General features: G+C 38.1%; 2 protein-coding genes across 5 annotated transcripts in view; one reads left to right on the plus strand and one right to left on the minus strand.

The window, feature by feature from the left end:
- Nucleotides 1-6,661, plus strand: part of PLPPR4 (phospholipid phosphatase related 4) — a 28,678-nt gene extending 22,017 nt beyond the window's left edge. For both annotated transcript variants that reach the window (XM_051803363.1, XM_051803371.1), the window contains one exon: nt 1,919-6,661. In XM_051803363.1, the coding sequence (XP_051659323.1) occupies nt 1,919-3,256 (1,338 nt within the window). In that variant the 3' untranslated portion in view covers nt 3,257-6,661. The remainder of the gene's footprint in view (nt 1-1,918) is intronic.
- The window catches only part of FRRS1 (ferric chelate reductase 1), a 152,287-nt gene that overhangs the window by 11,718 nt on the left and 113,033 nt on the right, over nt 1-27,536 (minus strand). The gene's annotated exons all lie outside the window — the stretch shown is intronic.

The following is a 27,536-nucleotide window of genomic DNA, read 5'->3' on the forward strand; positions in this document are numbered from 1 at the left end:
GTTTTAGCAAATAAAACTGATAAGGCTGTAATAGGAGTACTGGTATTTTTATGAACACTTTCATCATGGTCACATTCCATAGCTATAAATATAGTCAAAATGTGTTGAAGATGATGAGTTAAGGATAATCACCCTAAAGCATACAGGAAAAAGCAAATATGTATTTTAGTGTAAAGTCCAGTAACAGTGCACAAAGTGGAATATAGTCATCTGGCACTGCATACAGAAACAGCTCTAACTTTATGTGCTTCGTTAAATACTTCAAAATACTCATCTTTTCTACTCCACACTTAAAAGCATAACACAAGAAAAATATTGGATTAATTGGTATTTGTTGCTGACCTGAGTTTATATTGCCAGTGTTAGATTTATGATCTCAAAAAATGGTTGAATTAGTATCAGCAACTCAGCTGAGTAAATTGCTGAACCTACAAGAAATTAAAGGCAATATTATACACTCGTGATTCTTTGGAGCTCTTAGGGTTAGTATGCAGTGGATTATTCCTCTGCTGTTCCTCTGTACTGGGTTGAAACAGATGGAGCACCTTGGAAGGGTCCTGTTAGGAAGTGTGTAGGATAGGCCTGTTTGTATCCACCAGTAGGAAGCTTGTGAAGCATTTGCTTTTGCTTGCTGCTCTCCAAGTGTCTCCAGGAGGAGTGCTGCTGCCTTGGCTGCTCAGTACAGGTGCCTGTGAGCAATCAGAGCTTCTTCAGACACCATTTGTGCTCGAGTGTGGGCAGGTGAACAGAAGCAGCCAGTGGGATGATTTTGACCCCCGAGAAGTCAATGATGAATTTTAGTATAATAGTAAAATAAGTTCATTTCTTGTCTCCTTTTTTCTGTGATTACGTAACTTAAGGTACATGAAGATGGTCTACAAAGGTGACCAGGGGAAAAATTGTCTTCACAGTAGCAGAAGAAACAGCAGCCACAGTAGTAACAGAAACCCCATGAGCTACTAAAGTCCGTTTCTGTGATTGCACTGTGAGCAGAACGGCACTCTGTTGAGAATATTGTTTCAAATTGTGAACCTGCTGTAGACTCTCATAAATGGAGCTGTTGTTCCCATGTTTGAAATCCACAAACAAGTATGCTTTGTTAGGTCTTCATACACTGTTGCATGACAACATATATCAGAGTACATTGTTCTGGATACACAGTATTCTGTAAATCTGCCCTGAAAACTACTCACCAGTAAGAGGAGGGGGAGGGGAAATAACGTGAACATGCAAATAATTCTGAAAAGAGTGTAAAGAGCAAGTAACTCAAGTGACTGAGTCAGGTATTTGACCCTTTCATGGAAGGGTCACTCCTTCGCAGAGTCTTTTTATTAAGAAAATGTTGTATAACTAAATCTTATTACAGTTCTGCACAGCTTGGAAAGCAATTGATTTAGAGTTGATAAATTGTTCTGTGATGTAGGTATTGTATTACATGGTTATTATGCAGTAGAAAGGATAGAATCTGTTACAGCAGAGAACAACTCAAGCCATTACAAGATTCAGTAAATCAAAGCAGACAATGGTATAGTTGTAAAATAGCTTTGCCTCAGTGACTGCAAACATCTATTTTGTTATTTTCCTAACAAAACGTTATTTCTGTGGCTGCAGCTGTTGCTTGATAAAAAGAAGAAAACTCATGGAGGCTAAATCTTTTCCTTAACTGTTTGTTGCCATGAATTATATGCCCTAGTTATCCTAGTGAGACAACTTCATACATATCCAGATGTACCAGACTGAGGACAGAATTTGGACTAAGGATATATTAGTGAGGAAAGGAAAGTGAGCATACTCTGTCACTTTAGCAGGAGTAATTATGTCACTCAATGTCTATTTAAAGGCAAAAGAATGTAATTAAAGTAACTTAAAATGTGTCTTTTTTCATAACTGATTGTTGATGCTTCTCTTCAAATATCAGGGTCTGTATGCTGTGGGGAACTTCTTACCAAGTGATGAAAATGTGTTTCACCCGAATTTTCACAGAGAAGCTCTAAGGTCTTTGACAGACCTCAGTCAAGATGCCAACAGAATCCTGCCAGGTAAAAATGGTCCCGGCAGCGATGGCATTGTCTCTCACCGTACAGAAAGCATCCTGAATAGAAACCACAGAGATTCAGGGTCTCTGACCAATCTCAAGAGAGCGAATGCTGATGTAGAAATAATAACACCACGAAGCCCAATGGGAAAGGAAAACATGGTTACTTTCAGCAACACTTTGCCAAGAGTCAACACACCATCCATGGAAGATCCAGCACGACGAAATGCAACAATACATGCATCAATGGATTCTGCCCGTTCCAAACAGCTGCTTTCCCAGTGGAAGAACAAGAATGAAAGTCGAAAGTTGTCACTGCAAGTAATAGAGACCGAATCTGGCCAGTCACCACCAAGGGCTATCGAAATGAGGTCAAGCTCAGAACCCTCCAGAGTGGGTGTAAATGGTGATCATCATGGCCCAACTGGCCAATACCTGAAAATCCAACCTGGCAGTGTACCAGGTTGCAACAACTCAGGTCTTTCTGGTGGGCCGAGGGTCTCTATCCAGTCACGTCCTGGCTCATCCCAGCTAGTACATATTCCTGAAGAGACTCAGGAGAACGTGAACACATCACCCAAAAGTAGTTCAGCTAGAGCTAAATGGCTGAAAGCTGCTGAGAAGAGTGTTGCATGTAGAAGCAATAGCCAGCCAAGAATCATGCAAGTAATAGCCATGTCTAAGCAGCAAGGAGTGCTTCAAGGCAGTCCAAAGGGTTCAGAGGGAAGCACAGTCACTTGTACAGGAGCCATCAGATATAAAACCTTGACAGACCATGAGCCGAGTAGCATTGTTAGAGTTGAGGCCCATCCAGAAAATAACAGACCTGTAATTCAGATGCCATCAGAAGGAGAAGGAAGTGGGTCATGGAAATGGAAAGGTCCTGAAAAAGTCACCCTCCGTCAGACATATGAGCTAAATGATCTTAACAGAGACTCTGAGAGCTGTGACTCCTTAAAAGACAGTTATGGGTCAGGTGACAGGAAAAGAAGCAACATAGATAACAGTGAGCATCACCATCATGGTATCACCACGATAAGAGTCACACCAGTGGAGGGAAGTGAGATTGGCTCAGAGACTCTGTCCATTTCTTCTAGCCGGGACTCAACACTTCGGAGAAAAGGTAACATCATTTTAATCCCTGAGAGAGGGAGCAGTCCAGAGAATACCAGAAACATCTTCTATAAAGGTACATCCCCCACACGAGCATACAAGGAATGAGAGGAGACATATCCGCTGGTCCATACCACCACAAAGTAAACACATCTTGACACAGGTTCTGCTCTCTTTGTTTTGAGCTGATATTTACCTTTATGTGCCAAATTATTGACCAGCAGCCCAGCGCTGCTGATGTGCAATGTGCATGAGCCTGTGGAAAGCATGTGGTGGAGGGAAAAGCACAATGCCAGAACTAATGTGAAACATTTTCATGCAGCTTGTTTCTTCAGACTCAAAACATTTATCTGAGGGTGATGATGTCAATCAAAACAATGGTCTTGAACACAGATACTGTGTTTCCTGAATGTGCCAACTTTTTATTTTATATTTGTGTCCAAAATTGACTGACTTTTTCACAGCAAAGGCTGTATCAGTGTTATATATTCACCTTTGCAGAATTTGCACCAAATCTTTAATACAGGATGGTGCTGATGATAACTTTACATGTTTTGAAAAATTGCATACTTATTAGACTCTGCAAACATGACATATTGATGTGCAGTTACTTTAAAAGTAATATTGCTAATACTATGATGATGCTGGCTGCATTCATTTAGCGTAGGAAATATTTACAGCTTTGTTATAGTGGATCTGTCACATTCAAAGATTGCAAAGGTTTTGTGTAGTTCTTTAAGATGTCTACTGCAACAAAAAATGTGTGGGTGACATTCCATTAGAATGGAATGACTATCTATTTTGAATAGTTTGCTGCTACTGCTCAACTTTTGTTTAAGAACAGGTGCTACTAATGAAGAGGCTGCTTCTTAGTGGGCTAACTTGTAGAATTGTTTTAAATTATGTTTTTTAAGGGGTCTTATCAAGTACTACAAGTAATTCAGATTTTACATTTTTAAACTTCTTATTCTGTCCTTCAGCGACCCGTCCGTGTTTTTATTAGTTTTTAAACATATAATGTAGGACACCAATAACTGCAAGATGTGCGAATGTGAAAGGCGAGCCATGAGTAAATAAAAATAAACAGCCACTTTCCTGACCAGCTTCCAAGGAGACAGGAATTAATACAGCAGCTCACACTTAGGAGCAGTCATTCACCTCACTTACTTAGTATGCCACAAGAACAATGACAAGTTTCACCCCAATCACCATCATTTAGGGGATTTGTGCTTCGCTTTAAAAAATGGAATGCCTTCATATTGCAGAATCACTGAATGAGTGTTGCATTGTGCCACTACTACTGTTCACCTCCCTGAGACACCCTCCAGAGCCTTTTAAGCATGATATTTTTTTCCCACCACTACCACTTAAGAATATGAAGGTCTCTGCACCTGAGAGAACATGGAATATTTTAGTAAATTGAGCTTTGAATATAATGAAAGAACTTGCCTGCTAAAAATCTCCATTGCCAAAAATTATTGAAAGGGTAAGCTCTGAAAGGAATAAGCATAGCATGTCCTGGGCATGCCAGAAGAAGTGTCTCATTACATGTAGCTCTGACTTAAACCATGAAGGAAGCCAGGGCAGTGCTCGCCCACTGCAGTTCCTCATTCTCTCCTATTTCTACCTGAAAGAGAACTACTATCAGACACCTCCTAGACCCCCTAGGAGGGGGAGAGAATGGCTTAGTAGTCTCCTCAGTGAATAAATAGTAGCAGATCAGGTCTGTTCTCTGGCTTCTTGAGGGGAGTGTTCTGGTTGAAGTCCTCTTCTGATTTAGGGTATCAGAGAACCAGATACATACTACATAGTCAGAACCTGTCTACACACCCTACCCCACAGAACTCTAAGGAAAAGCCCACCCTACCCCAGCCAAGTAGGAGGTAGAAGGAAAAATCACCCCATTCAAGAAGATAAACAGCACAACACACAGACCAAAAAAAAAACCTAACCCAAAAAAGACCTCAAAACCAAAACAAAATCCCAACCCCAACCCTAACCCTAAGTAATTTCACAAATATCAGGATGGTGTTTGTAATCTGTATAGAAGAAAAGATTGAGAGTCAATGGAAAGCTTTATATACCTTCCCAGTTTTACAGGTGCTCCAGGCTTAGCTGAGAGCTTGTTGTCAGCCAAACGTGCCAAGCAATGCTTCCCTCACCTGCCCATCACCCAGTGCTGTGGATGAGAGCTGGTCCTTAAGGAAATGACCACACTCTCTCTGCTAGTGATAAAAGACGATCCCATCATACTTACAATGATTGGGAGAAAGTATTCTGCAGGTTCCACGTAAGAAGCTACCCAGGAGGCTTTCAGCATATTGTGTATGTTAAAGGCACAGTATGTTGAAGACACACTTTAAGGCACAGAGCTGGGAAAAATAATCGTAGATACCGGGGAAAACGAAAAAAAAAGTAGGTTTTTAGAAATAAGTTCTCAGACTCTAGCATTTTCAGGATTTGTTTTTTCTCTTCAAAAGGATGAATCTTTAGTCCTTGGTATTTAATATCAAATTTTGTACAAGATGCCTAGGAATTACAAACACTTGGACTGTCATGAACATGAACTAAAAACTTTGGTTTTAGTTTAGTCTAGGTACATGATAAAGCAGGTAGGATTAGCTTTAAAGGAATGGGTAAGACAGAAACACTGTTGGCCTATCAATGCAGGGAAATAAGATGCAATTGTTTGTTAGTTTGTAAGTGCAGGGGAAAAGAACATAAGTAGATGAACCTGGAAATAATGGAAAATTGAAATGGAGAATAATGGCAATAAAGCAAAGATTAGAAAATGTTCCCTCTAGCAATTTAGCTGTTTTGGAAACAGCAGGATTCCTGGTGGGAGTGTTTGTTCTTTATTCCTCGGTTTTAGTCAGATATATTGGCATATGTGTTGCTTTTATTACTCTAAAACTTGCTGCACTATTTCAAGTGCAGTGTAATATTTTTCCTAAGGTTTCCTATTTCTTAAGAAAAGATTTTAAAGCTCTTGTGTAATCATTGAAATTGTGTTCTATACATAAATATTGATATATTCTTTTTTACTCAAAGTGCCAAAGGCTACTGTTTTTAATAATGGCTTATCAAATTCTATTACGTTAGAGAGCAGAAATGTAATAATATATACATTGGAACTCAGACCTCTGCATGTATATTTGATAAGGAGCCTTTTGTAAAATTACTCTTTGTTTACATTCCACTGGTACCTTAATTTAAAAATTACTCAAATAAATTGACAGGTGACATCTTCTTAGTGTTCTGATTTTCTTACTTGCTAACAGGCACGAATTTCTTTGTTAGGCTGTGCTTTACTGAGAAAAAAAATACTTAAAATATGTTTTTAATGAGAAATCTCTATATAAAGTATTGTGTTTAATAAAATGTTATGCAATGTTTTCAAATGGAAAAGAATTTGTAAATTGCTATAAATGTATTTTGTTAAATAAGTACAGATCAATGCTACTGTGTGAGTTTATTGTGCTAACATCATGAAATAAAGATAAAATTCCTCATTGATGTTTAGTCATCTCTGTGGTGAAGCAAAGTTTTGTTCCTCCCCAAATTATTTTTCAATATCAGATACCTCATGACGTAAAAATGGTCATCAATGGGAAACCTCAAGGCATTGCATAGTGGTAAGAAGTTCAAAGAAACAGTGTCCGAACAAGCTTGTCTCTATCTAAAAAACATTTTATATGAAAAGAAAGCAAGTGAATTGGGAATGTTAGGCCATGTGAGGACATGTCTGCTAGATCATTCCAGAGCACCAGCTGCATTGCTAAATCCCTAATGCATCTAAAACACTTTGCTAGCGTTGGGTGGAGCTGCCAGATATGGTGAAGCCAACCTTGGATTTGTGAATGAGACAAGGGCAGATGTCAGGAGCAAACCTGAGAGGATGGGCTCTCCCCAGGGGAAGAAGTTAGGATGCAGGAGTCAGCAGGTGACATACACCCTTTGCTGGCAACAGTGAAAAATGATATGTGTAACAGCATACTGTCAAAAGCATTCTTACCTAGAAGCCACACAAAGTAATGTGGTAGGCAAACAGCAAAGATTGTCTCCAAGCCTGTCTTTAAACACCCTGAAACAGGGCAACAGCAGGCCCCTAAGTGCCTGGGATGGAAGGCATGGCTGTGGCTGAGGCATGCACCAACATTGCCAATGGCATAATAAGGACCACAAGGACACACAGCCCCTACAATGCATGGCAGCACAGCAAACTGACTATGAGAAGCTTTTCCCACCCGTGCCTGGGCCTTTGTGCAGGCTGACACTTTACACTTGTGTGTCCTTCCAGCAGGTGACTGCCACGCTGGGGTGGCACTGGGCATCTGCTGTCACTGCTGCCTCCAGCCAGGCACTGCTGTGCTGAGCAGTTCAGCAATGTCACACGTGTGCTGTGCTCCCTGCGAAGGCACGCGGGGATGGACTGATAGCGCCCCAAGCTGTGCTCCAGATCTGGGTCACTTGGCAATCCCTGTCCCATGACTTTCATGACAATTTAAGATGGGGGCCCTCAGGCAATACAGAATCAGAAAACACTATGTTTTCTCTCAAAGAAAGAGGAGTGTATATACAGCTATCGTACTGTTCCCTCTGTGGTGACTAAAGGAGCTCTCTTTGCATAGTTGGGGCAGGAGAATGTCCTGACCCCACAGCAGGAGTAGCCAGTTTCAGGAGAGGCCTCTCCTTTGGCCAAGAGCAGATGCTGGTGTGGCTGCAGCAGACAATGCCTTGGGTGAAGCTGTGGGAAGAATGAGGGCTGTGGCCCCAGGTTATGGTGTCCCACCCTCTGGGACATGTATTGGTAGCCTGGGAAAGCTACAGACAGCGCTGTCCCAGATATGGCTCAGAGAGACCCTGGGAAGGAGTGCAAGAGAATAAAACAGCAGGCGAGGGTATGACTGCTGAAAGCTGACATCTAATACAAATCTAATGAGTTCTCCTCTGGGAATGACTCTTTCCATGAATGACAAAGGGGTCTAGACAATTAGTTCAAATATTTTAAAAGGCACATTTTAAACATCTAAAGTTAGGCTAAAAAAGGACTCCCCCTCTAAAGGGTTACCTTTGAAGTAGAGGTTATATTATAAAACTTGTTTTAAGATAGCACTTAGTGCCATGGTCTAGTAACCACAGTGGTAGTGGATCAAGGGTTGGACTAGATGATCTCAGAGGTCCCTTCCAACCCAGCTGGTTCTATGATTCTATGAGAAATTACCTCTACTGACAAACCTTATCATATTCTCTTAAGCAATTCTGGCTACAGCAACACTGTCACACATTAAGAGACCTCACTGTGATCCAGACTGATGACTATATCTGATCATGCAAAGGAGTTTTCAAAGGTATGATTGATTAAACTGAAACTTAAATCTGTTTTGTGGGGGGTTTTAAAAGATCTTCAGAGGTCTTCATATAAGAAGTTGCATAAGAGAAGACACTACTGGAATCAGTTTGGTATAGATTTATGAAGACCTTTTGTGTAACAGATCAGTGCACAGCTAATTTGGCAGGAATATTTTAAAAGCATTAGAATCCTGGTTCATAAAATCATGAATAAAATCTCTTCACAAACCTTACATCACAGAATGTATCAAACACTGGACAAAGTTTGCAAGTGTCTCCATACTGCACATTCAAAATGAAAGTAAGGGAATTTCAGCTGCATACACATGCATACAAACACACAACATAAAGTTAACGTTTTAAAGCCAGGGTTTAGAAGGAGAAAGCTGAACAGATAATTTAAATGAAGGAACAAGTTGTGGCAAGGCATGCATTTAGTTATACCCCCATATATGAAATCTGTTCTTCCAGTGGTTTTGCCATAAAGGGTAATAGGAAACTTGCATATTCAATGGTTTTATCAGCATAGCCCTGCTAAAAAAAAAGAGCTAAGATGAAAACTTACCCAGAACTAAAGCAAGCCTTCTCAGCCCTAGAAAGCACCTCTCATGCTTGAGGAAAAGAAGAAAAAAAATTATTCCCCCACAAACTCTCCCTACCTTCAAAGGCCAACTGTCATTCAGTTTTCCCTACTATATTACTTTTTCAGTGCAGCTCAGAAAGAAGTGAGAGTCATGGGGATTTGTGGATCTGTCAAGTCTCTGCAGCTACTAAATGATGCATAGGGAAAAGCTCTGCTCTCTCACCAAATCATTCAGAGCAGATTGGAGCATATCTGAGTGCAATGTGATCCTGTTTCAAACAGTTTCTGCTCCTGTTTCAAACAGTTTCTGTTCCTATTTCAAACTGAGCTTGTGGATTACAATGCCTGTTCCTGCCCTTTTCAGGGGCTAGAAGACTAGCTCTGCTAAGTGAGTAACATCACACAACTGGGAGCATATTTACCTGTAAATTATATGACAATAGAATCAATTCTTTGCAAACAATACCCATATTTGAATTTTCCCTAAAGCAAGTTATAATGTTTTTTTCAATTAGTACAATCTATGTTTATCAAATTTTTCAATATGCATTCTTTTGATGTTCCTTCACATACACATTCATGTGAAGTTCTATGCCCAAGCTATGTAACTCATCCTTTGGGCTGGTCACCCTGATATTTGTATACTTTAGTCCAGAAGTGGTGTGGGTACTTTGCAGAATGTTAAGTGTACACTTTTTTTTTACAGAGCATCATCAGGGTCTGAAAAATCCGATCCCAGGCCCAAAAGAAGTATTAGCTAAAACCTCTGGATAGTGTGAGTTGCAATGTCCTCTGATACTCCTTATCTTTCTGTATAATTTGAGACAATTATCCTCACTCTTATCAGAGGGGAGAGTTTTCACAGAAGTGGTTCCAACATCCTGTATCTCCCAACACTGAGTGTGCACCACCCTGGCAGGGGAACAGTTGCAGGCTTTGGCCACTTCTGGGTTTTAGTTTCCTGAGAACTACTATGGGTGTGATGACAAACTAATGCCTTGGTTTACTATCAGAGACAATGAGGTTTCCACCATTTAATAATGAGCAGAAAAATGGAAGAGAAGCATGCAGTTTAAATGATCAGGACAGCTAAGACTTCGTATGGCATGTTCTGGTTGGTAACACAAAACAAATGTGCTGTGAGCTCTGTACGCCTAACAGATTACAGCCTTGTCTAACCTCCTAAACCAAGGTGCACCACTGGAAGAAGTTTCTTAAAATGCCTTCATTTTTAATGAGATTTATGAAGGAGTCCTCCATTCACTAACCTCTTTTGTGATGCAAGTAGAAGAATTCAGATACAAGTTAACAAAAAACAACCCCACCAACTTGTAACTTATCCAAGAAAAGAAAGTGAGTCAAGAGAAAGTTTAAGGTGTTTTCCAACCCAAGCAGTAGCGAAAAAACAAAATCACAGTTTTTAAATTTGCACATTTAGGCAGTTAATTAGTACAATCAGTGCTTTCTTAATCCCTCTTCAATTATTCATCAAATAATTGAAGACTGGGTCACTGTAAAATTATTTCCTCCATAGTTAAGATACAAAATGTGACTAGTTTACAAAGCCCTTCAGCTCTTGTCATTGGGAAGGGGGAGGGGAGAAACCTAAGGAACTGGTAAGAGCATGTCTGTGAAGTGATACAGAAGTTACGTGAATATTTTCTGAGATTCAAGATTAAAATTTTTGAAAATTACAACAAGGAAGGGTAGCTAATCCAACACTGGACATGCAACTAACACAACTAAAAGACTTCTGAACTTGTGAGAGGAGTATATTGCCAGGTCAAGCTCACTGAGTGGATTTTTAGCAAGGATGGTGAGTTGGGCAGTAGCAGTTGTGTGCCACTAAGCTGTGTTAGACCGTATAAACCTGAGGAGAGACACAGCAAGAGATCTGCTGCCATAGAAACAAATGTAGCTGCTAGATATGCTACATCACTGCTACACTGAGCACAAACCATGGATCAGCAGTATACCACAAACTGCATCTAATTTTCTTTGTTCAAGAAGAATTTCAAATTTGAAACAGATAAATGATGATCAATTATTATATATAATACAACATAGCTGCACAGACTTAGCATATTTTCTAACAGAACTTAATAACTAGTGGAAAACCAGAGATAAAAAGCTCAAAAAAAATTAAGGATTAAATATCATTCAGAAGCTTTAATCTGATGTCCAGAGTGCTTTGCATTCTCTGAAAAATGAAGAAAGCTGCAATGCCTGATTGTTCATTTCTTATCCAAACATTACTCCTCCAGGGTAATGTAAAGGGTGCTTTACTTTTGCAGGTTTTATACCTATTTGTCAGAGTCCAAATTCCATATTTCTAATGCATGACCATCTCTCCTATTCTAGTTGATGGTACTTTTCTAGTACATAAGGAATCCAGTTACCAGAACAATACACTACAACACTACACATTTCATCTTCTATTATAGCTAGTCTTGTACCAGCCTTGTAAAGACACAGCAGCCTGTTTCACCTACAACCGCAACTGCTTTATGTGGAATCTATGAACTCTTTGAACAAATAAAAATGAGCCACTGTCTAAATCACTGCAGAAACTGGTGTTTTAAGTTTACTTTTAGAAAAAAATGATAATGACAACAGTGCAAGGCTAAACCATTATTTTTTGGTTGTCAGGATCTCATTTATAATTCTATAGTGAAGTGCAAATGTATTTCTGCTTTTAAATTATGGCAACATTCAGCTTTACATTATCCAGAGAGAGTTTAGCACTGATATATAGCTGATATATTGAATCCTGAGCCCACCTGATTCTCACTTCCTTGAAAGATTGGACTACATAAAACAAAGTAGTAGTATAATAAATTATAGACAGAGATGTAATATCTGTTATTTGTATTATATTTAGGGCACAAAGATGACATTTGGCAGATGCTATAATCTCCTGCAAGTGTATTAATCCTTACTGAGTGCTGCCAGTTCCTGGTAGAATTCTGATGTTATCACTTAAATAGGAAAAAAATGATATGTTTGAAAATTATTCAGTTTTGCTCTCTTCTGTGAGACAAAAATAAAGTGTTCCATTTAAAGGCACTCCTACACGGTTTTCACTGCATAATGGTACTCTGTAGCAGCTTACACAGTAATGCTGCTTTCTACTAGGAAGCATGAATTGACCTTATGTAGACTGCAGTTATTGTTTCCTGCATTAATGAAAAGTTCTTTCATATTTCCAGAACAGGAAATTCAATTCAGTTAAGATGCTGTTAATCCAGAAGTTCAGATATTTGCAATATTTACACACCTCTGGTACCAATACCATAGAACAAACTATGGAAGCCTCTGGATATGAATATCACAGATGTATCACTTGAGAGTAAAAGTGTGAAAAGTACTTTCAGTATATGTCTTTTTAACATATTCTTTCCAAATACACATTTGGAAATCTAGTTGATTCTGGTGACTCTTCACGTTGCAGAGAAAAGGACTGCTGTTTGGTCCAGCAATGTTGGTCTATGGGAACATATTACACCACATCTCTGTTAACTATATTGTTGCTCCACTGAACACAAAGCTCAAATCTATGTCTTCTGCTCCTAAGTATTAATACTCTGACTGGAGTCTTAAAAAAAAAGCTCTTTGGGTTGGCCTTGTTATTACTCCTTGGTGCTTGGTCTATAGCAGAGTAATGAGCGCTTATTAAGAGGTGAGATAAAAGGACAGAAGATTTGCATATTTTATGTTGTTTCTTTTCAAACTGTCATCACCTGAAAATAGATAAAAACACGTAGTGGTTCTTGGGACAGAGAAGACTCAGTTACAATGAGCAAGATCCTTTAACTATCATAGCGGATGTTAAAAATTTCTGCAACTCTGTATGTTAACTAACATATCACTCTGTCTTTTCAGTGTCTGAGGTCCACTGAATTGACTGGTACCAAATAAATCTTGGGGAAATGTATACTGTCAAGATTGAATAACTTTGTATGTATCAGGGAATCTTCTAGCTGTTTCTACCACGTACAGCTCTGCCCAGGTAAGCAATCCTGACATGACATAATGTCAAAACATGGCAGATGCATGGGTACGTACATGATTGATGGGCAGATTAAAGATAATGAGGTCTGGAAATCTTTTCTATCTCCAGTTTCTTCCATTCTCCTTTAATGCTCTTAGAAAAGTGGAAATCCAAGTATTTTTAAATTTTTTTTACCATCTAGCACTCCTCACCATAGCATTGATACCATGTCCTAATAACCTCCCTTCTTTTCTCACAAAAACTACAACTCCATGCAAAAGGTTATGTTTCTTTCTTTCTTTCTATTTACAATATAATTACTTTCCTTTTTTCTTAGATTGCGCATGTTTTGGGAAGCACAATCTGTCCCTGTGTTTGCCATTACACAGTGAGAAAGATCATGATAGTAACCTGTATAGATATCCAAAGGGCACCCCAGAGGCATCACCCAGCACAAACTGCTACACCACAGCCCACTGAGACACTATTGGGTCCTACTGTATCAGCAGTAGGAATCGCTGGCAGCATTGTGCCCCTTTGTCTACAGAAACAAAAGCTGACGCACACTTCTAGCTGGCTGATATTGCTTCAAGGTACCTATTCTGATTGCTCTCCATTCCTTCTCTCCCTACTAAGAAAGAGCAAAAAGATCCTACAGAAGCGAAGTGCCAATAATGTGCAGTACCATCACGTGTAGCCTTCAAAACAGCACTAACAAAAATCAGCACTAACTATGAGTGCAAGCAGGGGCTAATTATTAACCCACACTAACAAATGAAAGCAGCAGCATTTCAGCTCTTCCCTTAGTGTAAAAATTCAAAACCTTGAAATGAGAAGTGTTCTAAGCTTGAGCCTAGCAAATGTCCTAACCCTTTCTGTCAGCAATCTCCTTCCTGCCTGTCAAATCTGATTGACTGACAGGCAGTTTGTATGAGCCTCTGTACTATGTAAGCTCCAGTAATTCCTTCTTTTAGAAAGCTTTTCACTCCTGCTCACTCTTAGAGGCAAAAAAATGTCTCTGTGTGAATCAAAAAAGCAAATTTGGCAGAAAGCAACCCATCAACTCCCATTAGCACTACTCTTGAGTATGGCAGCTGGGATAGGCTAGTGGCCATAACTAGCCATTTTCTCATTGTTTCACTTCATCTCTCAAGAGATAGTGATGAGATCCTATTAGCATCTAAGTCCCATCAGACTATCTTATATCAGATTAAGTCAAGATTGTTTGGACAGATGAAGCTACAGAACTAAAAAATACTGAGAGTGACACATGTTAGGACATGAATCGGTCATTTCTTCAAGGAAGAGGAAGGATTATTTCTCTCTTACCATTCCCTAGCAACAGAGAAAATGAGGGGTTCTTTTTCATTTATAGAAGAGCCTTGATTTCAGGATTACTAGAAAATAGAAGCATCTGCTTGTAACCAAGGCATCTCCTGAATAGCACAGGACCTTCAGTTAAAGTCCTAAGAGCTTTTTAGACCTTACGTCTTATTATGGCAATTATTTCAGATAAAAGGAAATTACAAAGCCTGAGGTATGGGAAGGCTTTCATCACACTGTGTAGAGCTCCTATTATAAACCATCCCTAGGAGAGAACTTGCTTGACAAATACTATAAATAGGAGCCTACATAAGAGGATAAATAATTATTCATCTGCTGATAAATTCTGACATATCATCCTTCCTATGCAGCTTGATCGAAAGACATAATCAGAAAGTCCTTGATCTGTTAATGAGCAAACAGCACTTTAAATCTAAACTACCTTGAAAAATACTGAAAGCTTTAGAATGTTACTTTGCATTTTTCCTTTTGTCAGTGAGGTAGTATCACTGAACTCTAAGCATCATATGAATATCATACTAGGGGGTTGCTTTTCTTTTGTTTTGTTTTTAATTTTTCACCTTGTTAATGTTTAGCAGAGTTATTGTCATTACCACTAAATTCAGCCTAAGTTCTTAAGCACTGCTTTTTGTTGGGAAGGCTGGTAAATGCCTCAGTTGAGAGATAGAGTTAAAATGAATAATAATTATTTACTTAAATGAATATACAAATCCCCTAAAATTTCTTACCAACTGCTACATTTGTTCTTTAAGTCAGAGTCATTGTGTGAATTTCAGAAGGACAAGTAGGTAATATTGAAGGAAAAAGACAAAAAAACCTGAAATCTCCAACAGTAATGCCATTATGCAATCATTGCTGTAGACTCCAAACCAAGAATTTCAGCTAGTCTCATTCCTTACAGAGACTGAAGAATGTTCTAGTCAAAACAGTCAGGTGACTATACACGTGTGTGTCACTAAATAGAACCTAGAAATAGAAACAGATACAATCTCCACAGCTTCTTTACTTCTGTCTAGACATTTTGCAGGAGAGAAAGTGCTGAAGATGAATGAGAGAAGTATTTCTCCTTTTCTGCCAGAGTAATTATTTTATAATCACTGTGCTGCAGAGAGTTTGGGGCCTGCTGTGGTAGTAGATCTGAAAAATCAGAATAACACACCTCCAGTGTAGAAAAGGATAATGATTTTCAAAAGACTTAAAAATTCATGAATGCCTAACAACCTGTATCCCAAAAATCTTCCACTGAATCCATGGGTGGATAGTAGGGGAAGTAATAAAAATGTTAACCATGTAATATGGTCACATTTTTTAGATATTTATAGATAGTTTGTGCAACAACTTAGGGTTGGGATTTTTACCATTTTTGCCCATGAAATGAAACGTTTAAAATAAAATTATAATAGTCCATGTTCAAAATGAACCCTCCATGCCAGATCTCTGAAGCATTATGATGCTAAAAATAAAACGTTACCAGGGAAACTGAATGGAGCAGAAATTAGTGATAGGACCTGATCTAAAGCCACAGAAATAAAATGGGAATGGGATCAAACTACACTGAAGAAAATAAATCAAAAATAAAACAATCTTTCAACAGCAAAAGCTTTACTCTGTTAGCATCTCTGGTTATAAAACAAAACCAAAAAGATCTCCTAGTATGGCTTTTTCAACTGTCAGAATGTCCTCATAGAAGGGGTGGGTGGGGGGTGTGAACAAGACTCTCAGTATCTCTTTGGCACCTCCTTGGACTACATGGGGTCCCCAGGCCTGCACTGCACTGCTTCTCCCCTTAAGAGCTAATAACGAGTCCATTTTACATAACTAAAATTTCATCTGTTCTATTGCTTATATTAGCAACTCTTCCATCTTATGATTTTAAACTCCTTCTAGGGAAAGCAAAAGGTGGAAAATTATTCAGGATACTTTTAATTAAGAGTCTAGATACTCTAATTTTAGCAGACAGACATGCATTCATAAGGAATATAGAGTCACCTACCACAAAGTAAAAAACTTCAAATTTCTCCATTGCTGAAAATGTTAGTCTACTGCTATAAAATGGGCAAATAGCTATTTTCAGACAGAAGACATTACTTCAGGACTAAATTATTTACAGAGAAGTACAATGACTCCAGACTTGACATCTCCATCCTACATTTGCTAATTATATCACCCATCTCAAGCTTATTTCCTCACTTCACCCACAACTTCACTGTGGTACTGGTGAGATATCTCTGCCACAATATCCATTCCCACTCAGTGATGGCAGAAAGGCTCCCCTGTTTGTGTTACATCTCCCCAGCCAAAGAAACCTTAAAAGGGCAAAAGGTTAATACGAAAGCAACTGCCTGGCAGCTGAGCATTATTTTCTCTAAAATGTTATTGATTTTTGTTTCCTGAAATCTGACAGAAAGGTTCACAACATAGGGGATAATCAGTGATATTTAATGGCTATTCATTTTACACATTTTTCGTTCTTGGTCCAGATTTCTATTTCCAACCCAAACACAGCTCAGTATTACTGTTAATATTAATCATTTGTTCGGAGTTGTCATTGTGAGCTAAACCTTTTCAAATTGATGCCCCAGGTTCCGTAAACAAATTTACAAACTCAAGCATGGATACTTGAGAGTGCAGAACATAATAATGACCCATGGTTTACATTCAGACAGGGAAACAAATGTATATATGTATGAATGGGATTTTACAGGTATTTGTAGTCTGTCTACACAAAATTAAATGAAGTTATAAAACTTCATCCGCCTGTTTTCCCTTCTGTACTTCCTGCTTTTTGCAGATGACTGCAGGACATTTCCTTTGAATGATAATTCCCATCTATATATCCTGTTACCAACACATACAAGCCGCATAAAATAAAGAGGGTCTGAATTACTTTTATTAATTTCAAGACCTTGCCCACAACAATGCATATTTTTGAAGGCTCTAAACCCTATAATCCCTTAAAATCTTCTAAAACTACTGTAAGCCTACCTTATTAGCTTATTGTTGCTAATTGCAATGTGAGCTTTCATTTTTACTTGCTGTTACAGAACACTGGCTTGTCAGTAAATAATACAATTGAAAAATTTCAGAGTTTGAGGACCTGGCCTAAATTCAGTGTCTCTAAGAACAGGTCACAGAAGTAGGGCACATCAGACTGGGCAGTCAGTGGGGAGAAGGAAATACGTCACAACTTTCTTTGGGGAATGCAAGCAGTGCCACAGGCACAGTAGCAGGTGACCTGCCTCAAAGCTGTAAATTCAGCCATAATTAATTTTCAAGGATCTGCTTTCAAAAGTATTCATCTGATGTTTAGCTTCCTGACACCGCTGCAACCAGCTGTGTTCTATAAGAAATCTCAGAGGAGATATAATAATTAATATATTATTATTAAAATTATTTAAAAATAATTAATATAATAAACACTGTTGATATCCAATGTTTAGCTGTTTCTGATAAAGGGACACACCAGAATCTCTCAAATTTATTATTTCAGTCTCTTACAAGTGGGATCACAGCAACTGAGACAAAGTCCTTCATAGAATCATTTAAGCTGGAAAAGATCTCTCAGACTGAATCTATCCATTACCCCATCACTGCCAAGGCCACCACTAAGCCATGTCCCTAAGTGCAACATCTACACATCTTTTAGATATCTCCAGGGATGGTGACTCAACCACTTCCCTGAGCAGTCAGTTCCAATGCTTGATAACCCTTTCATTGAAGCAATTTTTCCTAATATCAAATCTAAACCTCCTCTGATGCAACTTGAGGCCATTTCCTCTTGTTCTATCACTTGTTACTTGGGAGAAATGACTGACACCCATCAAAACTCCATTCAGCCAAAAGAACCCTAATTCCCTCAGCTGCTCCTCGTCAGACTTGTGCTCCAGACCCTTCCCCAGCTCTGCTGCCCCTCTCTGTAAAGGGTTCAGGACTGGACACAGCGCTCTAGGTGTGGTCTCGCCTCTTGCCCATTACAGAGGACCTCTCAGCCACCTCAGCACACTGCCAGCTCTTGTTACAGAGACTTCTTGTCCCAAGCCCCTCCCAGATCTATTCCCCAGGCTGGACGGCGGGACAACATATGTCCCTCACACTACTTCTCTTCTAAGTCACTTCTGTCCTGTAAGTTACAGGCTGAACCCAAGGAAAAGTGGCCTTGATGGCAAACACCAAGGTCTGTCATTGTCACAAGGTAAATTAATATGTCTACTTCATGTCAAGGGAATATTAAACAAAAAAATGCACACCTCTATTTTTGATGTTTTGTTGACGTGTAAATGAGCATAGCAGTGACACTTCTACATTTTATTTGTAAGCCATAAAGCAGAGTTAATCTTGAGGGTTATTCTGAAGCATTCAAACAGCATTTCATTTAAGTAGGCAATCTGTTATCATGCTATAGAGCACAGGACAGCAGCATAGTATGCTACATTTGCCTTAAGAAGTTCACTTTGAAAGGCATCAGTATTCAAAACAGCAAACCTCTGACTTGAGTGATTCCATTACAAGTTCATTTGTTCCTTCAGTATGAAGTGAGTTAATTTCTCTTTTAAAAACTTCTTTTTAGAAAAGCAAAGGTCTGATAAAAAGAATTTATTCAAAATATATACATTCCCAACTGTTCTTTAGACTATACAGTATATATTTGCTATTTTTATTGTTATTAATTTTTATATATATATATATATATATACATATATATATATATATATATATATATATATCCATTACTTCAAACTTGAACTCAGTCTAAATGATGTTCAAGCACTTTTCAGACTTTTAGTACCCTAAATGCAAGTACAGCTGATGAATATGTCAATGCAGCCAAATGGCAGCAGCTGTCTAGATTCCACTCCTGGAAGGCTACCGGGAAGGTGGCTTATCAGAAAGAATGAGAAAATCCCATGATACCTAGCTTTCATTCTATGAATTTTTTTTTTAAATGCTACAGTGCAGTGTAGTGGAAAAAGAAGGCTTACTGAACCTGAAAAAAAATCAGATTTCTGCTTGAGATGAAAGGCAAAGTACAGTCAGAGATGGAATAGCTTTGCCCTTGCAAGAAGCTCACTTGATTATGGGCAATGTCTACTGTATGTTCACAAAATGGTCTGAGGAAAAAGACCTGATTTTTGAAACAGACTGGACAGTTTGAGAGAGGAAAGGCATTGGTTACTCATTGAAAAATATCTCTTTCTAGGCAGCACTGTAGCAGCAGCCTCACTGGCTGCAGGACAGACAGACAGATGGCTGCACATCAATCTGCTGGTTGAAATAATTATATTGTCAAGAATTTCTGAGTTACTAACAGCACAATACAAAAACAGCAACTAAAACGTACCCTCCTACAACTGTACCAACACATATATTTCTATAGGTACTTTAGCTGAAATGTCAGTCTGGCACAAAGCACCTCCTGCATTTGTGATTACCTGCTATTACAAGAGATATATATCACTCAACATTTCTGTAAATCCAGGACTCACCTCCTCCTTTTACTCACCACCACTCCTCAGCATTCTACACATCTGTAACTCAGTAAAACAAACCTCAGCATTCTTCAAATCTCTAAGTCAGTGAACAAACAAAGCCTATGGAATTCTATCTTTGCTGTCAGCTATGGCTGATATACACGATACACATCTAGGATACCACATTTGGTTTTCTTGATGTTTACAAAGTTCTTTGAGATTCAATAATCGTATGTGCTTCTGTATCTTCTAATAAGGGCTGACTTCAATGTAAAAACCAAAATTGGTCATCAAAGGAGCTTCAACATGAAAACCAAAATTGTTACAAGAATCAGTGCTAGAGAGGCTTGACAGAAAAAAATACCTCAGGATGTGGAAGACCAAGCAGAGATATCAATACAATAATTGATAAGAAAAGCCTCAACTGCTCAACTGTTCATGGTTCAGAAGATTCTCAAACAATGCTTTTGTGGTAATACACAGGGCCTGATGCAAACTGAGTTTAATGCAGCCATACTAAAAGATGGTGATTTCCTAAACTAGAGCCACCTTTTCTTAGTGTCTGATTCAAGAACATCTACCTTGGAATTTTCTGACATTTTCTTTGCAATTTATTATCATCTACAGTTTTTTCATGGATGGGAAAATGATAAAAACTTTCTTCTTCAAAACATACAGCTCTGCTGCTCTTCAATTCTTGCTATTCAGTTCAGAAAACTGCAGCTGCCACTATGAATACATTAAGGCTTCATAAAACAGCTGTCCTTAAATATCTCATCACACCTCTCCACAGACAAGTATGGCATAAAGCCATATTTCTGTTTTCATTCTTTTCATTCATGTCAGTTACAAATGGACAAATTCATACAGACATTTTGTGATAATTCTGATGAATTTTGTTATGCTGGTGATAACTTTCACTTCAAAGTGGAATTGTAAAGCACCCAAAAGAAAGACACTAGACACAAAAATTAGCAAAGTAGACTTTATATTTCTGGATGGTTCCTAATGGTTAAAAATGCAGACTGCTTTAGGATGGCACCAAAATATCAATGTTAACTTCCTTTTTCTACTTCCAGATGAGACCTTGTTTATTGATCCTCCTGCAGAAAACCTCTAAAAGGCAACTTGGGAAACACAAAACATTAAAAACCTGTTTTTTCTGTCTCATTTGAAGCAGCAACACAATATTAAAAGCAGCTGAGTGCCTGAAAAATTAAGGATTTACAAGAAAATTACTTCAACCAGTTACTGTTTAAAAGACACAGCTTCATCAAAACATAAACTAGATTAAAAGCAAATATAATCTGTGCATTCCTATGACTACTAACATATAACTAACAAAAATTAAAGAAACCAAGCAAGTTTTTCTACAAGAACGAATCTTGTCTAGTATTTCCCGGCAAAATTAGACAGATTTGCCAGGAAAACTGTCAGTTCTATTAGGAAACTGTACATGTGCCTGAAAATCTCAAAGAGAAGCTATCCTAACCACAAATTTATAGCACAGGTTGCTAGTTCTAAACGTCCTTCTGAAATACTCCAATTAATAACTTCATTGTTCATGACAACGTGTCAACAAAATTACAATGAGTAACAGAGAATAACCACAGTCTGCAACTGTAGGGAAATGCATCTGAATTCACCATTAGGAGGATGTGGAGTATGCCCACCACACACCTTATCTCCCCCACAATATAGGATGACCTACAGGTTTAGCTTAAAACTTCTAATTTCCCTAATGAAATAAACTTAGAAGAAATAAGGGGGGAGAAGGTGGCAGGGAAGAAAAAGGAAAATACAGCAGGTTTTACCCACAGATTATTTTTTAAATTAATGTAAGATAGTGAATACAAAATCCTCCAGGCTTCTGCTCAGACAGTACAAAGACTGCTAAAGGCACTAATTTCCAGAAGTATTTACAGCAACCTGGTAGGCAACTTTGTGTTAAAGAAAGTGAAACAAGCAAGCAAACATGTGAAAAAAAAAGAGAGGATGTGAAGATACGCAGATTTAATGTTACTGCACAAGTAACCTTCTAGTAACCTTCTGCTTTGGTCTAGCTGACATAATCACTATTAGCTATTGTCAGTGCAGAATACTGATTTAGTGTGGGGTAACGTGCCCTGTACCAATGTTATTTATGTCCTCTTTCTTCCTTTTCATTTGTAGATGTTTCAGAATTGATGACACATGGCAAGAAAAAAATCACATCTGTCATGGGACTAATTTTTGTTGTTATAACCACAAAACTCAATATTTGTCATCTTTTAACTAGTCTTAGTTATGATTAAAATGGTTTCTAACTGTAATTATAGAATGATAAAAATACTTACTGTGTTTTCATAACGGATTGATTGAAATCACACTTTCTTTTTTTTCCCTATGGCTTTGTCATTCCTTTCTACACAGCAGAAAAACAAAAGCAAGCCAGCATTCTCATATAACTGATGAAAAGGTTTCTCCTTTGTTTTTTTACCCCTCTCTCCACCTACTCCATCTTCACAGTTGCCAGCTTCCTCCTAACCCCTTGCTGTTGCTGGCAATGTTGATCACAAGAGTCAGAACCATAATTTCCAGAAGTATAGTTTTCAGATGGGTTGTCAATCAATACAAGGAGATAGCCATGATTTAAAATTCCCACTTCCTAGCAGAACATTCCCACACTATAATGCAAGAATGAAGAATTCTGCCTCTCTCTTCAACATACTACATTTCTTGCATTGAATTTCACACTAAATTCATTCAAAACTTCAGACAAACCTATTCTAAAGACTTCCTTCTTTTGTAAAAAGTAATAAATCTTAACACATGATAGTCACCTATTTTATATATTACAGAAAAACCCCAAAGAAAACAGGTTTAATATATACTGGGTGTGTGTGGGGGGGGGTTCACTTAAAACATTTTTTTTGGGGGGCGGAGTATTTTTTTATGTTCTTCCTTTACTTTTAGAATAACATATAACCAGTGTTTTTATTATGTGGTTCTAAATAAAACACACATTAAGGTGAGTTATTTCTTTGGCAGATCAGATGGCTCATTTATATATGAAATTTAATTTATAAAACTTTTTAAGCACTTCCAGAGGCTCAATAGATTCGATAATGTATTTCCATGGATCTCAACCATGAAGGACAGGCTAGGGCCAACATACAGGCATAAACAGGCTACTGTGAAATGAAATACGGAGGTTATCAGGCATAAACCAGAAAACAATTCATAGATACACTTTTACTCCATCAGTGGTAAAACTCTGAGTAGCTTCAGTTAAAGCAGCATGGCTGTAAAATCAGGACCAGAACAGTATTCTACAAATTTAAATATCTCTCCCTACTGACTTTTGCCTTGAAAATGAAAAAGCAGGTGTGATTCGAGTAGTCTGTTGTCCTCTCTCCCTTGTCAAAACATGAGAGCTACTCACATGCAGTCATTAAACTACAGTATGTCACCTAAAAGTGAGAATTTATACAGTTGACAGGAAACTGTAGTGCTGATATCCAACATTCAGTTGTAAGGTGATTTACATCACAATCCAAACATAAATTCCTATTTAAGAATTACTTTCTGTTTAAATAATCCTATAGTAACAATGTTCCCAGTATTGCCAAAATAAGGAAATAAGGTAATAATGATAATACATGGCAACTAAACAAGGTAAGTGCTTCTTCTTTTCCCTACACTTTGTACAGGCTGTCACAGAGCAGCTATCAACAGTAACCGCCACAGATTTTTTATAACATTTTCACAAATGACTGCAAAAACCACAACACATTAGAAAACCAGATGCCATGCCTATGGGAACTTTCAATACTTCAATATTCCTGTCCAAAAATTAACAATCCAAATTGTGTCCAGTACTTTATGCATACAGTTATTTAGTAGTCTGTAATATGAAACCTTAGCTTTGCTGAAAAAGATCTTTAGTCCCTTCTCTTCTGCCTTCTACTGGAAGAACTCTCCTAAAAACTGCAGTTTTTCCTGGATACAATAACACTAAAAGCACAAGCCTGACAGCTCTGTAAGAGTAGGTGCCTGTCATATGCAATGACAGATATTCATCTATACACTCATCCATAACGACACAGCCTAAAATTATTACTTTTAAAAATCATTTGGTGTTGTTAAAATGTCTTATGGAGAAGGAAATATAATTTTTTAAAAAATACAATCCTTAATGTTAAGAACCAGTTAAAACAGAATTCTTTACAGTGCACACCTGTTCTCAAAATCATTTGAAAAGCCAGAACTCCAAGGAAAAAGACACTTTCTCTTCCACTTTTATGAGCCTGAAATGTGTTTTTTCTTCTCTTTTTCAGAACCACAGCAGTCATCAGAGCTAAAGTAATATTATAGTAGGTTGGTATGTCTTAAAAGCCTTGATTGTTATCATCAAAGTCACTGGGAAAAGTTAAATGTAATTAACAGCCAAGTTGTCCAACATTAGTACTAAGCTACAGTGGCTTTGACCTGATCCTTTCTCCACAGAAGAAGCAACAGTAAGGCTCCTAGCACTGGTCAAGGGGCACAGGATCCCCTGATAATCTCAGAAAAATTTTATAACTAAGGAGGAGTGTTGTCTTCAGTCTAAGTCATCACAGACTAAAGTACCTGATCCTAAAATATAATTGTATTTGGATGTATAACACTCTCTTTAAGACAATGGATGGAGTTACTCAAAAATCCTCTCCATGAAGGGAATAAAAATTCTGATTATGATTTTGATAAGATTCTTATTTATGCTTAGAAGAAGCAGCAGCATTAACACTAATAGTAAATATAAGCCTATTTTGAGGATCAAGAGTTGGAGAGAAGAGTACTTGGGACAGTTTTACAGCCAAGAGGTTTTAATCTCAGTTCCCTAGAATAAAAACTGCCAAAAAAAGTCACAAATCTATCAATGATTTCACTTACCACTACTATCAGAGCTTCACTAGCAACATGCATAAAGAATGTTCTAAGTAGTATAAGTGAAAAGTGGAGAGGGAACTTTAAATACATCAGAAAGGTCAAAACCCACATTAGGAATATAATTTAGGCCAGCTAAAAGTCCTGAAGTCTTACTTTTTCCATCAAATAGATACATCTAATATATACATATTAGCATATATAAACTGATATGGAGATGCTGGGTTTGATCAGAATAAAAGAAAAGTAATTACTCAATTTTAGTCTATAATAAAAACTAAAATTTGAGGCTTCTGCAAATAGTAGCAACTACCTTTTGTGTGTGTGTGTACATATTTGTCTGTATACCCTTGGTGTCTTAAGTCAGGAATAAATGCTCATTTAAAACAACCATACATTGTACTACCTCACTGTAAGATCTCCATGACTATATTACACCTCACTGTGGGGTAGGAAAATAATGTTCTTTAACATTTCAGTATCATTAACCATAAACCATGACACGTTGTTTTCATACTGATCCAATGTTGTACCAAAGCTCTGAAATCTTATGGAAGCCCACTTTTAGATATTTAATTAAGTAGGTTGTTCTCCCACTTGAGAAAAACTCTCCACATTTTCAGAGCTGTGTTTTTGGCTGTAAGGTCAAAATTTTAAAGCACAAATGCCACATGGACAGCTGGTGTCCAGGTCCATTTAAACATCCAGTTTAGATTCATGGTTCCAGTAAAGGCATTACATTTTACCTACCAATTCTAATGAAGTACAATTTAATTTTAAAGAGCACTGGATGCTTGCACCTTCTATTGAATTTTACAGAACCATTGAATGAAATTTAGTTATTATTTGGATACTTGAATTTGCATTAACTTCAAAAATAATGAACGTCAACTTAAGAACAGCTAGAAAGAATTATCTGAGTTGGGAAAGATCAGAATCTTTAAAGAAAGATTAGAATTATTTTACAAGATTTAGTCATTACAGGACTTTCCTAGACACTTAGCAAATGCACAGTGATTCTGATTACGTCCTCAAGGAACCATATAGCCTAAAGTCATGTCAGATTTGCTTTTCACAGTGGGCTGTCCCAACAAGTTCTGATGAACTAATAAAATCTCCTTTTGCTGTTTCTTAAAAGAAGGCTCCTATAGGTAGCTGTGAGGGGCCAGGGAACAGAAACTGAGAGATTTATGCTAATCAAAACTCACTTTAATCTTTAACACCCTTAAGTGAGGATTTACATGAAATCCTCTCCTTAGTATTTTAATTCTAAGCCAGAAGGAACACATCATGATCCATGGTGTCCATGAGACAAATTTAATCCATTTGAAGATCAGGATTCATCACACCTACAAAACACTAGTCATGTTATGGTGTGAAACAGCAAAACTTTCATTAAATATTATTCTTTGGCAGAAAATTTGACATCAGTCTGCCTGGGAACCCTTAAGATCTTATACCAGTCTAGTCTATTTTGAAGAGAACCTACTGAAAATACAGCCAGTGGAGCCTGACAAATTGCTGACCTACAGTAACTTCTGTTCTTCCACAAAGACACTAAAACACTACTTGAAGAAGTCATCTCCTTGTCACAACCAGCATGGCATTTGCATGGCATAGTGTGCCTGGAGGAGACAGCCAGAAGAACCCAGCATTGCCACATAAACCGAGCACTGTGCCTCAGAAACATAAAAATTTCTAAAGCAGAACACATTTGGTATGTTTGACACTTTCTTGTCCTACTTCACACAACCAATCCCCTACAAAATGGTTAAGTGCTGTTTCTCAAGTGAATGCTTAAGCAAGAGTCTGAAGCTTCACTTTTCCAGAAGCACCATAATTTTAAAAACAAGTGTGGAAAAAATTATGACAGCTGATGGGCTTTATGAATTAAACTGGCAGAAATTTCTGCTGCAGCAGAACAACAGATCCTTTAGAGCTAATTTGTGGGTGGCCTTCTGTATGTAGGTTTGTTGAAGGCCACAGTATATAGTATGCAATACACAAAAAGAATACAGCTATAATTCTGGCTTTGATTCCACGAGGAAGGATCTGAAAACTAAACTAGTAATCCCAGTAGTTACCCAGAAGAAACGAAGCCACGGTTAAACTTCAGGCAGTATCATGAGCAAAAGGGTTGTTTTATAGTACATGTAAGAAGTCTTCAGGACCCATCCCATGCCTCAGATAAGAGATGCAGCGGTAGCTCATCTAGAAAACAGCTACAGAGAATGCCCAGAGAAGCTGCTCCTGTACTGCATAAGTTGCCTGTTTACTGCAATCAGACTGTATCTTACATACGTGGGACTGACACATGGCCCTGCTCCCCTGTGACCTACTGACAAGGCCCCCAAGGCTCTCACTGTCTCCTGCTGCAGAATGCTTGGTAATCTATATAGGTATATTTATTCTCTCACCTCTGGGGTCCTATCTCTACCAGATCACCCTTCACTTTCTCCAGTTGACAGAAAAATGCAGGTTTGTAGAGTGAGGAATTCTCAGTCCCCAAGGCTGTGCCTCAAATGTGATACCTGGGAGATCTGACCTGTCTCCATGAGCAACAGCAGGAGCCTGCAGAGATCCAATGCCCCATGAGCAGTTGCATTAGGTCACATCCCCCTGTTGCTCAGTAATCCCGACTGTTTGCTGATGCGTCTGACAAGGTACATTGAGCACGGAAGTTGCTGACCTGGAGACACATCTGCCAGTACAATTTTAAGTGTCTATTTAGCTATTCATGAG

Source organism: Manacus candei, unplaced genomic scaffold (genome assembly GCF_025592945.1).
Source record: "Manacus candei isolate 608988 ecotype Guabito, Panama unplaced genomic scaffold, ASM2559294v1 h1tg000005l, whole genome shotgun sequence".
Taxonomy (NCBI): domain Eukaryota; kingdom Metazoa; phylum Chordata; class Aves; order Passeriformes; family Pipridae; genus Manacus; species Manacus candei.